The sequence below is a fragment of the Cokeromyces recurvatus genome (genome assembly GCF_025118155.1).
Source record: "Cokeromyces recurvatus strain NRRL 2243 chromosome Unknown BX663scaffold_22, whole genome shotgun sequence".
Lineage (NCBI taxonomy): Eukaryota > Fungi > Mucoromycota > Mucoromycetes > Mucorales > Mucoraceae > Cokeromyces > Cokeromyces recurvatus.
Window position 1 is genome coordinate 1 of NW_026251408.1, and position 16,246 is coordinate 16,246.

General features: G+C 33.3%; 3 protein-coding genes across 3 annotated transcripts; 1 reads left to right on the forward strand and 2 right to left on the reverse strand.

Moving 5' to 3' along the window:
- Positions 1 to 3,222: 3,222 nt before the first annotated feature.
- Positions 3,223 to 4,305, reverse strand: BX663DRAFT_516794 (uncharacterized protein). Its single transcript, XM_051528643.1, is given in 5 exon segments — positions 3,223 to 3,627; positions 3,702 to 4,097; positions 4,114 to 4,118; positions 4,145 to 4,149; positions 4,236 to 4,305. The coding sequence occupies 2 exon segments, from the start codon at positions 4,062 to 4,064 to the stop codon at positions 3,577 to 3,579; spliced, it is 414 nt and encodes a 137-aa protein (XP_051380518.1). The 5' UTR covers positions 4,065 to 4,097; positions 4,114 to 4,118; positions 4,145 to 4,149; positions 4,236 to 4,305; the 3' UTR covers positions 3,223 to 3,576.
- A 6,640-nt stretch (positions 4,306 to 10,945) lies between these two features.
- On the reverse strand, positions 10,946 to 11,584 carry BX663DRAFT_544712 (uncharacterized protein; the record flags this gene model as incomplete). Its single annotated transcript, XM_051530899.1, has 2 exons — positions 10,946 to 11,276; positions 11,394 to 11,584. The coding sequence occupies 2 exons, from the start codon at positions 11,582 to 11,584 to the stop codon at positions 11,045 to 11,047; spliced, it is 423 nt and encodes a 140-aa protein (XP_051380519.1). The 3' UTR covers positions 10,946 to 11,044.
- Positions 11,585 to 12,879: 1,295 nt separating this feature from the next.
- BX663DRAFT_553843 (uncharacterized protein) lies at positions 12,880 to 14,361 on the forward strand (the record flags this gene model as incomplete). The annotated part of the gene is made up of 2 exons (XM_051531480.1): positions 12,880 to 13,140; positions 14,053 to 14,361. The coding sequence occupies 2 exons, from the start codon at positions 12,880 to 12,882 to the stop codon at positions 14,359 to 14,361; spliced, it is 570 nt and encodes a 189-aa protein (XP_051380520.1).
- Positions 14,362 to 16,246: the final 1,885 nt, after the last annotated feature.

Below are 16,246 nucleotides of genomic sequence, written 5' to 3' on the forward strand. Positions count from 1 at the left end.
ACCACAAAGTCCAGATTTAAACCCTATAGAACACATTTGGCATCACCTGAAGTTGAAGCTTAGTGCTTATCCAACCAAGGCTGAAGGAGTCCATGAATTATGGGAAAGAATTGAAGAACAATGGGCTACTTTTACAAAAGAGGATTGCCAAAAATATATTGACTCTATGCCAGCAAGAATAAAGGCAGTAATTGATGCTAAGGGTGGTTATACTAAGTACTAAGGAAATTTTGATGTACCTTGAAAAATGGTCCGGATGTACACTACAACTTCAACCTCTGATTTTAGTATATTTTAACCAATCATATTTTTTGAAATTTATATCAATAAACCTAGACAATTTTCTCTTTTAAATACATTTTGTTCTGTGTCATTTGCTTTATTTGTTCTTTAGTTATAAGTGTTTTTGTCATTTTTGTCAAAACATCCGGACCATTTTTCCGCCTACTGTATATGCGATAATTGTATAGAAGGATATAGTAAATTATATATTGTCTTAAAGAGAAAATTAATGGCATTCTAATACAAGTGTTCATTAAAAAATTAACAGTTTTTATTGCTTTAATATTAGTGTTTAAAAGTGCGGAGTCTATTTGAACAGTTTTGCACCCGCCTTCCAAATTTCAATTAGACCACAATGTTGATTTATTAATAGGATGTCCAGTATCCCTTTGCTTTGATACACTCTTCTATACGTCTTGGCATAGTGTCTATTACTTTTCTACACTCTTCTACAGTGATTACATTATACCAAATATGTACAACGCGCTCGTATAACTCATTCATGCCTTTGGGCGGTGTATCATACTCATTAAGTCTAATTTTTAATAGTCTCCACATGTTCTCAATTGGATTAAGATCAGGAGATTGCGCTGGCCACTCCATTACTTGATACTCTTGTGCTGCAAGGTAATCCATGACTATATTTGAGGTGTGTTTTGAATCATTATCTTGCTGAAAATGAATTTGATTACGACGCAGACGTAATTTTTCACAGGTAAAGGCAACCATCTTATTAAGATTCTCATCCAAAATGTCTTTGTATAGATAACGATCCATAGTACCATCTATCTTACAAATCCAGCCAACTCCAGCGTACGAGATAGCGCTCCAAAACAGGAGGCCACCACTACCATGCTTTCTGGTTCCCTTGACATGATGTGATTGCAACTGCTCTCCATTACGGATCCAACCCCAGACACGTCCGTCTGAGTTAAAACGATTAACTTTAGTCTCATCCGACCAAATAACTCTTCTCTAATCGTCTAAAGTCCAGTCACGATGAGCCATGCACCATTCAAGTCGCCTTTTTGCATTGGTTGTGCTAATGGCCGATTTTTTTGCTTCTCAATTGCACCAAGGCCAGCACCTCTGAAAGTACGGTGAATTGTATGTACACTTGCATTGACACTGAGTTCCCTTTTAAGCTCTTGTCGCACTTTTACAGCGTTATCCATACGATTTCTAGTTACTAAACGTACACAGTAACGCTTATCCGCATTTGATAAGACTTGTGGTCGTCCCACTTTTCCCTTTTTTTCACTCCAGACAATACTTTTGCCCGACATTTGAAACAGTTCCAACACTTACTCCGACATGTTCAGCCACTTTACGAACTAATTCACTTGATTGAAGAAGAGAAACAATACGATTACGTTGTTCAGATGTAATTCCACGCATACTTACTAGTTAATTCTCGAATTATTACTGATTATGTGGTGTGTTAAGCAAAAAAAGTTTATGGAGCAAAAATTTGAGAATTCTGAACGTTTCCTGTTCGATTATATGCTGTCTATACCGCGATACCAAATTGTGGTATTGAGTTTTGTGAAGATTACATTTCGGGAGCAAAACTGTTCAAATTTACCCATCCACTTTAAAACCAAAATACAAAAATTATCGGAGATTTAATTCTACAAAAAATATATTATCTAATAGAGCGGAGTTTAACGAGTAAAATGATACTATTTTTGTGGCATAACCCTGATGGTTTGTATGGGAAAAAATTAAGAATGTCAAATAATGCTAAGCATTTGAACAGTTTTGATCTTCACTGTATAAGTGTTTTTGTCATTTTTGTCAAAACATCTGGACCATTTTTCCGCCTACTGTACATCATAAATGTTTTTCTTTGCTCTGGTGTGCCAGCCGGGGACTCATCAGGTAAGTACTTTTTATCTTCATCATGATTAATATTATTAAAATTGTCTACGTTCTCTTTGTGGTCATCATCCAGTTTATATGCTACACCATGAAGTGGAATAGTTAATTTTGTAAGTATATCAACTCATAATAATACATCAAAATTGAATTCTCGATTGAAATTTATAATCTTAAAAGAATGTTTAAATTTGATACCATTTGTATACTTAACAGTCAATGGTTCAGTCTTAACAATACGAGAAACATTATTATTATCATTTAAAAAGTTATAAGTAATATTAAGTTTTATTATTTTATTTAAATTCAGTTTACTTTTAAGGATATTTGCATCAATGAAACTAACAGAGCTACCAGAATCAATGCGACCATTTAAGATTGTCCTCTCTATCCTAATAGGAGTCAGAAGATTAAATGGATTAGTTTCATTTTCTTTATTACTCATTCTATTTTTATGTGGAAACCTACACTCATATTGATCTTCCATTATGGTGTCTTTTGAATTGTTATTAATAAAAGGTGTTTCTACCATATTTAATTCCTTTTCCATTGCCTCGATATCCTTCTGGACAGGACCAGAAGCAACAGCGAGAGCGGTCTTACTTTTAGGTTTTTTTACACTTATGACTAGGTGCGTACGTTTCACCACATACAAAACATTCGTTCTTCTTTACAGCTTTTTTAGGTTCTGTAGGCTTCGAATTTTCTTTGGCTTTAGAAGTTAGGAAGAAACATGTTTCTGAGCTAGGAGTTCGGTTTTTTCCATAATGCTTACAAAAATAGGATTCAGGTTTTTGAATTTTGTTGAGTTTATTTCCTTTTATATGTTTCTTTTGATTATGTTTTCTATTCTTGCTATAGCCTTCCTCAATCACAGAGTAAGAGCCTGGGATTAAACTTGTAGCATACTTGTAGGCTGAATTGTCATCACCTAAGATGTTTCTGGCTAATTCCGTAAGACTTTCTACTGTCCAGTCTTTAGTGCTTTCTTCCCCGACACTCCTCTTGGTGCTGGCAATAGCCATTCGAATAACCGTTTGTACAGGAATTATTAAGGAAGCTAGAAAACGGTCAGCTACCCGTCTGCCATCACGAGGGATTCCTGCATTGTACATAGTTTGTAAAAATCTTTTTGAATATTCAACTATGCTCTCCTTCGGATGCATTTTCATTGTAAAAACTTGCTCAACAAATCTTCTTGTCGCAATTGTCGATCCATGATGCGTGCTAAAAGCGTCTCTAGCTTCTTTCCAATTTTTGCATTTCAGCAAAGTATTTTCTATCCACAGGTCGTCACCAGGTGGTAAGCACAAAGGTAGATACTTTTCCCATACGTTTTCTATAGCAATTGTAGATGAAGCAATGACTTTTTCAAAAGTTCTCAAAAAATGTTCAACTGACTCAAAGAACTTTTCATTAGGATAGTGCTTGATAACCGCAGTACTCAATTGGAACTTTGGCAAATCTCTTCGGTTCAAAGTAAGGCCAACTTCATTATTAATGCTGTTTGAATTTTTATTCAAACGCTATTCATTGTTGACAAGGGTATGGTATTCCTCGATGCTCTTTAGAGCTCGTTTAGTTTGATCCATCCTCTTTAACGCTTCATCGATTGCCTTTTGATCACCTTTGATTCTTGCTGAGATCAAGGTTTTAAGTATGTCATTCATCTCACTCCTAAATTCTTCAAGGGCGGATGCGACGATAGATTTAGGCTCTTCAACAGAGGCCACAGAATTTCCACTGTCTAAAACCATCGGTACAGGAGACTGAGATTCCAAGAAGTTATCTACCATGGCAGCAGAAGACAAGGAAGAACCATCTGGGAAAGAATTATCACCAACAGAATCAGTAGCAATATAAGAAGCAGTACCAGTTTCACCAGAAGCAGAAGTAGGATTCATAGTTATGTAATTCACAGAAAAAAATGTTAAGAAAAAATAAAAAGTCTGCGAAAACTTTATTCAATTCTTTTATTTCTAAAAATCACTCTTTTTAAAGTTATACAAAATGGATCCTTATTTATATCTTCTGGAAACATGTAAAACTTCTTGATTTAATATTATAAAACAATAGACAAATCCAATAGATAATTATGAATTTCGTCTAACCTTGATAATGAGGAACCTGACTGATCAATTAATCTCAACTGTCAATTATGTTTCAAATGCTACATCTGATTCAAACAATAAGTTACCAATGGTATCTTAAATTTAACTAAAATATTTTTTTGAACTTCAGAATGGTCTCGAATTGATATAATATTGTTTCTGTATTGAAACATATATCTTTATCATCTTCTAATCAATTCCTCAAGTTTCTATTCTACAACTATTCAGGGATTGTTTATAATTGCGCATAATTATACTCAAGATAGTGCTTCTTATAATTAATTCATTTTTCAATATTAAGTGTTTTGTATATTGATTAGCAACTATTCTTCCTTCATGTTTAAGACATCTATTACATAACATCTCTGTAATTTTATAGTGTCATTCTAACACAAGTGTGTCTCATATACTAGAGTAGATTAATATCATGTACATGAAATGCACCACTAATATATATGATAACGTCTTCCCACTTTGATAATGATTGAATCTCTATACTATATTTTGCAACATATCATCACATGTCATGGTTGTAAGATTTAACTTAATTCAATAAGATAAATAGTCATAATAGATATATAGTGCATTTGTATAATAATTCTATCTATAAACATATTTAGTATATTTACCATTGTATAGAAAAATAACTAATTAATAAAAAGTCCTACATCTAAAAAATAAACTTTCTTTCTTCTATTATTGTTCTGCTGAATATAAATTTATAAAAATAACTTTATACAAGTTAAACTGGGGTAAACTAAGAATAATACAAATACGCGTAATAATTGATTCTACTCAGAATACACGTATTAGTTATAAAAATAAATATATACAAAAGACATGAATCTATATCTATATCTATAATTATAACTCTTAGTAATCATTCTATAATTATATTATCAAATACAATTTGTTATATTTTTATCTTCTTATTACTCATCATCCTTATCCACAAAATATATAAATACCCTTACATTATTCACCCTTATTTTGTATAACTCATAACTGATAACTAATAACAATACTTGTATTGAATTAACTCTCAATAAACATATTGACAAGTCTCAAGTACTTCTTCTGTCTTATCTTCTTTTTATTTTATTTCTTTTATTTAATTACTTAAACCTACCTAAACCACAACATTTTTTACGTTGAATTCTGTGTTAATATGTCCTCTAATCAATCTGTCTCTGCTGAATCTGTTTCCACTCCTGTTGCTCAAGACATGGCTACTCCCATGGTCCTTGATGAACCTCCTATCCTATGGTTACAACTCCTTCATCTGTTTCCGAATCTACTATGGATACCCCTGCTGATGAAGTTGATATCCATACCAACACTACACCTGAAGAAGTAATCAATAATGCAAAAATCTCATTGAAGAAAATGAAGTCCAAGTCTATGATCTTGTTGGCTAACTTGATGCATCTCCAAGAGCATCAACCTGACTCACCTGAAACGACAAGAGCATTGGAAGCCTTCCAAACATATCAGAAGTGATATGAAGATGTCTTAGCTGCTTACAATTCTTTTTTCTGCTACAAATTTTAAAACAGAAAAGAAAGACTCTGCCTCAATCCGCAAGGATACTCTTGTTCCTCCTGACTTAGCATTCTTACAACTCAAGACTGATGCTACTATTACAAAGAAGAAATGTGAAGTTTTCGATAGTGTCTATGATTTTTGCGACCAATTTAAAACTATCTTGGAAGCACACTCTCTACCTTTGGATGAACATTAAGAACGTCTCTTGCCCCCTGTTTTAGTAAAGAAGCTAGGTCTTGGTTGGAAGAAAAGCTCAAACATAAGAATCTCACTTGGTCTGAAGCTGAAGCAATGATATTGGATCATTTTGATACTCCTTATCGCAAGTTCGTGCTGATGACTAAGGTATGGTCTTTAAAACAAGAAAAGTCTAAATCTGTTAGGTCTTATGCTGCCAAATACCAAAAATTACGTCGTCAAGCTGATCTAGAAGATGGTATCCAACTGGTACTTAACTTTTGGTGCTCTCTTCGGGAAGAAGTAAGGAATGTCTCTTCAGTTGCTGTTGCCTCTCACTACGGTACAAAACTACCTACCAATATTGAATCCATGATTGACCTAGTGATTGCTTCTACTAATGACTCTGATTTGGTTGCTTCCTCTTCTTCTGTGGCTAGTAAAAATTTTGATTCTGAGATTTATAAAGGACATAAACGTCATAGACGTAGTTCCTCTCCTCATAAAGATACTAGTAAAGGAAAATATAATCCTAATAAAGTATCTAAGCTACAAGCATCTTCCAAACCCTGCAATTATTGTGGTCGTGTTTGGGTAAAAGGTCATAAGTGCAGTGAATTCCTTGAATATCGCAAGAAACTTAGAATCAATAAAGAAAATATGAAGGTCTCTAGAATGGCCATGATGTCGAAACATGCGGTATATGATGAAGATGATATAAAGGATGCTGATGACATCAATGAAAATATCAACCGTATGGCTTTACAATAACATTCTCATTAATGAATTGCGCTGCTAACTTTTCTTCTTGTGATATCAATTTTTGTATAAAAAACAAAGTTCCTATTAAATATTTTAATAATAAAATAATAAAGATAATAATACTATTAAGTTAGCTGATAAAAATATGTTTGTTAAAAGAATTGGTACTTGCGTATTAACTGTTCAATGTAACAATAAAAGAATTCAACGTAAATTTGAAATAATGAATCTAACAAACAATAATAATGAATATGAATTCAGTATTGGTTTAGATTATATGTTTATCTTAGGAATTGGTTTAACTGGTTTACCTATTATATTTGATGATAGTAATTCTGCTCAAGAAATAATCGAAGCTGATAAACGTTATAATAATAAAAGTGATTTACTAGAATCTATTGAAAAAGAAAATAAAGCGTTAGTAAACTGCCCTGTTGGTTCACCTTCTGAAATTAAAGAAGCTATGGATTTTATTAAGCCATTTACAAATAAGAACCGTGATATTCCTAAAGGATCATTTTGTACAATACCTGAAAGTGTAGTCTCTTTAGAAACCCCTCCGGATGTTGTTGCTTATAGAAAGCCATATCCTGTTCCATTATCATTAATGCATGTCGTTGATGAACAAGTTAATGAATGGTTAAACGAAGGTACTATAAAAGGAGCACTTGTCAACACTAAATGGAATACACCTTTGACAGTGGTAAAGAAAACTAATTCTAGAGGTGAAACTACTGGATATAGAGTATGTTATGACCCCAGACATATTAATAAATTATTAAAAAGTAATGATCGTATGCCTTCATCTATAATAAGTGAACTATTTGAAGAATTAAAAGGTGAAGCTGTATATTCCACCTTAGATTTAAATATGCTTTCCATTCATTGAAATTAAATGAAAAAGATCAACATAAATTGGCGTACTACACAATATGTCCCTATACCTTGTGTATTCGCTATAACATATATCAGTAGTTTCTTCGAAAGAATAATGAGTATAATTCTCGAAGGTATGCCTTTCGTACGTTACTTTATTGATGACATTGTTTGTATGAATTCTAACTTGAAAGAACATAAAATACATTTAAAACAGGTGATCCAAAGATTGACTGAAGTAAATTCACCGTCAAATCATGACACATAATTAGGTTTATCAGTGATTTAATGTAGTAAACATGAAGAAGAAATGAAGAGTGTGGCACAAAGGTAACAAAAAATCCCCTTTATTTATACTACATTATATAGTAATAATTTTGATTATTTATTATAAACTCTCTAAGTAATATATATTTTACTAGACTACAAAAATTGAGTGGGAAGTAAAAAATTAATAAATATATATTGTTAAATAGATTTTATAAAAATAAGTCACGAAAAACGGCATAGGTAGTTACGTCGGCATAGGTGGTCAATGTAGTTTTTTGACATTTATGTGTTGATGTATTTCGAAGTCCGAACACAGTAAGATAAGTAAATAAGCCTGAGTCATTTTATTAAGCTGCTAATATTATTTACTCATAAGCAAGTAACCTTAACAGAAACTGACAAGTTTACTTAATAATAGCATAAAATGATTTCAAAACTAACTTATTACTGATAAAATTGGAAGCTCCTATTATTCGGACAACTGTATTTTAATAAACCATACAGTCAGACCTATGGAAACTGTCGTTTTCTTAAGCCAAAACTAAATATCCGCTTTAGAAAATTTTTTGTCATAAGTTTAGGTTATTTTTGGCAGTTTGTCCGAAAAAAATGACGCGATTTGCCAATTAAAACCGTCATCTCGTCAATTGTATTTTAAATACTCCCTCACCAAAAATTATTCTAATACACTTTATCCCTTTTTGCTGTGGACATTTACAAACACCATTTATACAAGTATTTTGCTGATAATTCAACTTAGATCCCTTGGGTTCTTTTCACTTGTTTTAAATCTTTCCATTCTTTTAATCTTTTACTGTTTATTAGGGCCATAAAAACACAAGAAGGCAATTATGACGAATTAAACTACCCGAATAATACTGGCATCACCCAAAGGAAAGTAGAATAGCTCTAAAGTTTAGAGAATTTCAGCGACAATTTCAGCTGTATCCATTTCAATCTTGAAAGAAACTCATGTCCCTAGCCGAGTCATGGCGCTCTACTATACATATGAATCTTCGAGAGGATTTTAAGTTGATTGACTTTGTCGACTGCTTAAGCCTGTTGATTGTGACAGCCTCTGACATCCTGTTGAATAATGTACTACAATCATTGGGCTGTAGTTTCATCCTGGGTAGTCTGATTGTTCAATCCTTCTTTATGGAAGAGTATTGTAGACTGTTCTAAAAATGTATCATTTTAGTTTCGTTTAAGATTGGTTTAGATAATACTTAAACATAAAACCACTGTTTATATGGTTTATAAGATTAACTTGTACTAGCATATATACATATTGTAGAGTCTGATAAGTTAGTACTTTGGTTAGTATAATTGATGCCATTGATGGTACCCCCGACATTTACGTAGTAAGCCACTTCGAAAAGTAATAAAAAAAAAACCCAACTAATCCAGACATTATATGTAAGCTAATGACGAATATTGCTCGGCTAACTCTCAAATGTGAAATGTCCTTGACATTAGGAAATAATTGGAACTCGCAATGATATTCTTTTCTCAAGATATTGAAATTATTATCTGATGTAAGGGAGTTGGAATAATTGATATAAATAAGAAAGTGGTTGAGAAAACAAAGACAGAATAGAAGTTCCATGACGAATACAATAGATATTCTAGTTGCTGCTCACCACAACCATCTTATCTTACATGAATGGTGAGCGATAAATGCGAAAAGAATACTCACTTCACATATGAAGTAATAGCACGTTTTTTTTAATAGATATGTCGACTAAAAGACAGTGAAATCCATCTAGAAAAATTAGGGCATAATGCGTGAAAACATATAAATTATATTAGTACTTCTGGCGATATTACAGTGACTCACAAAACTGTTTACATTTTCCGAAATTTTACGGATATGAAAAAATTAACATTCAAAGTTAAAACAGTAAATTCACATATAATATACCAATACTAATTGAAAGCTTTACATCTGCTTGATTTGTATATAATCATACTACAGTATTATTCCAAATAAATAGCGGCTTATGAAATATAGTTTTGCGTTTCTGGAAATGTAATTTTGCGATTTTTGAAATTTAGTTCGCGGTCTCTGACCTTAGACTTTGCGCCCACTACCATTAACTTTGCGCCCATTGCCATTTAACCAAAATTTCCCAGGTACCAAAAATAACACATTTATCTATTAAAAAAAAATAAAAAAAAACTAAAGCATATTCTCTAGCTTAAGACATCACTCAAAAAAGGTAGTTGAATGGCGAATCCACCCTTCGCAATCAGAGGTACTGACTTGTTTTGCTGCTTCTATAATTCGTGGTATAAGATTAGCTTTGTCAGTAAGACCATTTCTTTTGATGCCATATTTGATTTTTGACCACATTTCCTCTATTGGGTTTAAAAAAGGTGAATACGTTGGCAAGAACATATACTTATACCCACGCGACACCACCAAATCCTGAATTTCTTTTGACCGATGGATAAGAGCGTTATCCATAACCAAATATCGTCCTTTCATTCCTGCGGCATCCAGCTCATCCATTGTTTCATTCAAGAACGCCATAAAATGTTCTGTACGAGTTCCAATCTTTCCATTTATACCGAGTTCAACATCTCTGTCAAAGTTGATTTTTATTTTCTTCTTTGAAATTACGGCCGTGGGTTTTTTCACAGTAAGATTTACAATACCAGATTCGCATATGGCACCAAGGATAGTTATGTTTATGCCTCTAGTAGTAGTAACAAGCGATTTAGCTGGCGTGCCTTTAATGGATCTACCATAGTACCTCCTCATGTTCATATTGAACCCGGCTTCGTCAATGAATACACAGTTATTGAAGTAGCTAAAATCGGGAAGATTTTGCCACTCCAAAATTTTGTCTTTCCGCTTTTCAATGGTTTCAGGATCATTCCTTTCCAAACAGACCACTTGCAACTTCTTCATTGTCAAGTTACAATGCTTTCTCAGATGTTTTCCAACTGCATTTGGGATGATTTTCATTCCTTCAAAGGCACATATCAAAGCAGCATGGACCTGTTCTAATGTATATGTAGGGTTTGCTTCATAAAGCTCCAAAAAGAACTTTGTATGAGCTTTAAAGAGCTTCTGATTACCACACTTTCTTTCTTTTGGTACAGTAGGGACGGTGGGCTCAGCTTGTTCTTCGTCACTATTTACCTCCGTAATCTCTACAATTCTTTCTTCTTCGACAAGCTTTCTGGTCCTTGAGCACATAATCTTGTGCAGTTCGCTCCTTGATCCCAATATCTCTGGCAACATGTGCAGCGATTTCTCCTTCAACTAAGCATCTATAAAGGAGACTATTAATCTGCTCTTCGGTATATTTGCGGTAGCCAGTTTTAAAAAGGCGACTGGCCAGAGATGGTTGTTCCTTTTTAGACCTTTCACCAGAAGTTTAAGCCTTTTTTGGAGCAGAAATATTATTTGATTTAGATGCTCCGCTAGGTCTGAAAGTAGAGAAGGCCAATATTTTTTCTTGGCCATTGTTACTAGAAGACCATTCCATTGATGCACTGGTAAGTAACTGATTATCGGGCTGAGGACGTTGAACTCTAATTTGGAGATCTTGAATATCATTATCAGCGTGAAAAGGGAGGACATCTTCCATGGGGGTACAGCTAATAGACTCGGAATTCAAGAGGGCATTGTGCTTGTCCATAACAAATTGATAGGTTTGATTAGATGACATTATGTAGCTATCAAAAAAAAAGTTATTATGAGTGAATTATTGATGTTAAATTTATCTTCTCAACTTACAAAGGGTTTAAAAGCGATAATTAGATATTGTTGCTGCTTTGGTAAAGAAAGACAACCAGTCAATCTGATATTTATAGTTTTTTTTTTGAGTTGAGTAAACTGCATGTTCTTTGCAATTCCTGTTAAGGAAGTTGTGAGACACAACAAGTTTGTTTTTGGAATAATTGTAGAAAAAAAACTATGAATTTGTGATACAAGTATTAAAAGATTTATGTAATTCAAGTTCAAAACCGTAGATGAATAAATACACAAATTTATTAGCGTAGGCGTTTAGTTATTGGATGCTTAGTAATATACATTTATGAACATAGCATATAGTTTTAAAGGTACGGAAAAGCAATGCACATAATTAAGTAGTAAAATAATTACATAAACATATAAGAACATTGCGATGAATAAATAATCAGGTACTACATCAGCACACAATTACATAACCGACATAGTAACATAGTAAAATAGTAACATAGTTACGTAGCTACATGGTTTCCTAAGAGTACAGTTATAAACATATTAGTACAATGCGAAGAAAGCATTAAGTAATGCATATGAAGGATTGTGATATAAGGCTTTTGTGCCATGAGAATATAAACACATTAGTTTTTAAGGTGCAAAAAATATAAGCATAAGCCAGTACGTACATAGGCTTATAAATATTATTATAATGAGATATAAGGACGTTGCCAAAAAGAAACAAAATATTGATATTTAGAAAAATAGATAACAGGAATATAACATTTTAAAAATATTGATACATGAACATAAGCGCGTAGGCATAACTATCAAAACATCAGGGTCTTAGAAATACGTAAATAGAACGAAACACAATAGATTTTCGGTGTTGAAACACCTGCAAATATAAAGCATCATTGCCGTTATTATCAAATTTTGATTAAATAATGACATGCAAGCTCTTAAATAAACTGCCTTCTCATGAAATATAGAAAATAACTAGTACCTTTTTCGCATTCGGGTTACCATTGGTGCATAACTTATAACTGTGTTTCGTACTTTGCTTATTACAACATGAGAAAATAAGTACCATTAAATTACTACTACACGACCATCCGGTCGGAATTAGTGAAAACTTTTTGTGTGTTACGAAGTAAAACCCATTTAAATGTAACTTAATTCATTTTATAACATTTACAATCAAAACTTACACTAAAAAATATGTACTTCGGTGAAAAGAGCATCATTTTCAAAGAAACAAACGAATTTCGAACAATTATGTCTACCGTAGTAGACAAAATGGAGACAGATATTCAAGCTCTCCAACTAGATGAGCTTTCCAGGAATCAAGTTTCTGCTCCAACTTCTTCTACGGCAGAGCCTACCGTCAAGCTTCCTGTAGCTCGAAAAAGATTCCAAGCAACAAGAAAGAGACGATTCTACACTGAAGAAGTCGTAGAGACGGTTCTAAAGCTGTACTATGTAGACAGATTTCCAGCTACAAAAATTGTCCGAGGTTTAGATATTCCAGTATCCACTGTAAGGGCAATTGTAAAAAACACGAAGAGTTTTTTGAGCCTGTTGTTCACAGATCGCTTCCCTTGCCAAATCTAATCAAAAAAAATAAAATAAACAAACTACAACAGCTTCAGAAAAAAAAGTTCGCTTTAGTTTTTATATTTAGTCTTATTAAATTTTTTAAATAAACAAATCTATCCTTGAGTTGGTTGTACCAGCGATTTCTTTTAAGAAACTTTTAAAGGGCTCTAAATATAAAAGAAAACATTTTGAAAAATAGAATAGAACAAATTAACCAATAATAAAAACTAGTTTAGCAGAAGCCTTCAGAAGTAAAAACAACAACCTTTAAATACATTCAATCTAGTATAAAAGAAAACAAAAACATTGTATGCGACCCTTCTGAAAATAGCGGCTCTACCTCCACGTTAGCACAGCCGATTTTCTTAATATCAGGTTGAAGAGTTTCTACATTTTTTTTAAGAAAAATTGCGCACTTAAAAAAAATGCAAAGCTGAATAATTGTGTCAGGAATTTCGGTTAATTGTCATTTTCAGAAATGTCTCCACAAACTCTTTTATCCGGTGGCCGCAAAGCTAAATGGCAGTGGGCGCAAAGTCTAAGGTCCGAGACCGCGAACTAAATTTCAAAAATCGCAAAATTACATTTCCAGAAACGCAAAACTATATTTTATAAGCCGAAGCCGTTATTTATTTGGAATAATACTGTATTCTAACTGGAGGACTACGGAGTCTAGAATCTGGCTTTCAAATTAACATGTCCGTGTAAACAGTTTTGTGACCGTATCTTAAAAAACTAAAAAGTCGTTACCACAACTCGGTTTTTGATATATATCGGACTGCTACTTAGCCAGCATTTAGCTTCTTGTATCATTTTTACTCTTTATTATTAGGTTTTAACTTCAATATATAGGTACGTTTATTGAATATGGCTGCAATTCCTGCAGATCAACGTGATAGCGTTATTCCTCTCTTGAAATCTGGAGTCAGCACAAGAGAAGTAGCTAAAAGGGTTGGAATTAGTCTTGGTGGAGTATCCAAAATTGGAAGACAAAATTGCTTTAACAGAGATAAGAATAAAGGCGGAAGACATAGTATCTTGACTGCAGCAGATAAAAGGCATTGCGTGCATTTAGTAACCAAAGGGCGTCTAGAAAATGCGGTTGAAGTCCAAAAACAACTAAAAATGGATTATACACTAGGTGAAAAAACTGGTGCATAAAAATAATTTTTTTAATTTTTTGACTATATCTCTATGAGAATGCATAGTACATATATGAAAATAGGCTAAATATTAGCTATAAAGAGCTCATATATGTTTGTGAAATTTAAACAAGATTGGTAAATTTTAATTGGACAAAATATACATTAGAAGCTTTATTACGTAATCAACATAGAAACAAGGAGAAGGTAAACTTAGTTAATATTTTGTGTATCCTCCTTTAGCTTTAATAACGACCTGAACTCTTGATGGCATACTCTCGTAGTAAGGCAACATATCTTCTTTCTGGAACTTATTCCATTCTTTGTCAATTCTATTCCATAATTCATTAATGTTCTTTGGATGTGTTGGATATTCTGCCAATCTTATCTTTAAGTGATGCCAAAGGTGCTCTATGGGATTTAAATCCGGACTATTAGGTGACCATACATGCATATAGTTTATACCTTTTGTTTCAAGCCATTTTCTAGTGAATTTTGATGTGTGCTTTGTGTCACCATCTTGTTGAAGGATAACATCTTCTTTACTCCACCCATAGTACTCTGATGTATCCATGTATGTAGTCCCTAGGATATACGTGTATCCTTCGGAATCAAGAGTTTTATCTTCTATTTTACATGCATAACCTAGTCCTTCGGCTGTCATACAGCCCCACATCAATAAAGAGCCGCCACCATGCTTTAAAGTTTGTTTATAGTGATGAGGACGAGTAGGATGACTCCTTTGCTTCCAAGTATATTGAACTCCATCTGACCCCCATAGATTTATCTTCGTTTCATCTAAGAATATAACTTTCTTCCAGTCTTCAATTGTCCATTCTTTATATTTCTTAGCCCAATAAAGTCGTTTCTTCATATGCTCGTATCTGAGAAAAGGTTTCGATTTTTTTAATGTTGCATAAAGGCCAAGCTGATATAAAATTTGAATTGTTCGACGATAACTGATATTTATATGATTGTGCTTCAGCCATTGGTGGGCAGCTCTGGCTGTGGGTAAAGAACCATACCTAACTTTAAAACGCAATGTAACTGCTGTTGTTGTGCTTAAATTAGAGGTTCTACCACCAGAGGGTCGTTTATAGCTAGGGTTAAGCTTCGTTTTCAACCTATTAACTGTCCATTTTGATACCCCAGTACGTTGAACAATATCAGCAGTAGACACTCCATTAAGACTAAGTGCTTTGATTGAGTTGTGAGTTTCTTGACTATGTGTAAAAAGCATTTTATGAATAGTAGTGATAGATAAAAAGATATAAAAATTAAGGCAAAATAAAATAGGTGAACCCTGCTTATTTATATATCTCATTAAAGTGAAGCAGTGCCTCCGTGGTGTGATCCATAAATAATGACGTAACTATACGTAACTATGATAATATAGTCATAATTTGTAAATATGACGTATTTTTTAGAGTGTCAGAAAAATGAGTTTATTATAAGAAATCACTATGACGTAATGTAACGTTACACAAACGTCACTATCCTGTCTAGTGTTTTATACTCTTTCAATTGCATTTTAGATCAACTTTCTATCTTAAGGGAAACACGAGATACAACAATTCTACGTTTTATGCACCAGTTTTTTCACTTACTGTACCATTGATGTCAGTGTTAAGACTATTCGTCGAGCGCTAAAGGAAGCTGATTTGGGGTCTTTCGAAAAGGAAAGGAAGCCTGCCCTAAGCGATACAAATGCAAAAAGGAGACTTGAATGGTGTCTTGCACATCGCAATTTGATTATAGACGATTGGAAGCGTGTAGTATGGTCTGATGAAACAAAAATAAGTAGGTTTAATTCTGATGGACGTGTCTGGGCATGGATACGAGACGGTGGGACCCTTCAGCAGCAACATGTCAAGCAAACACGAACGCATGGTGGAGGCGGTCTA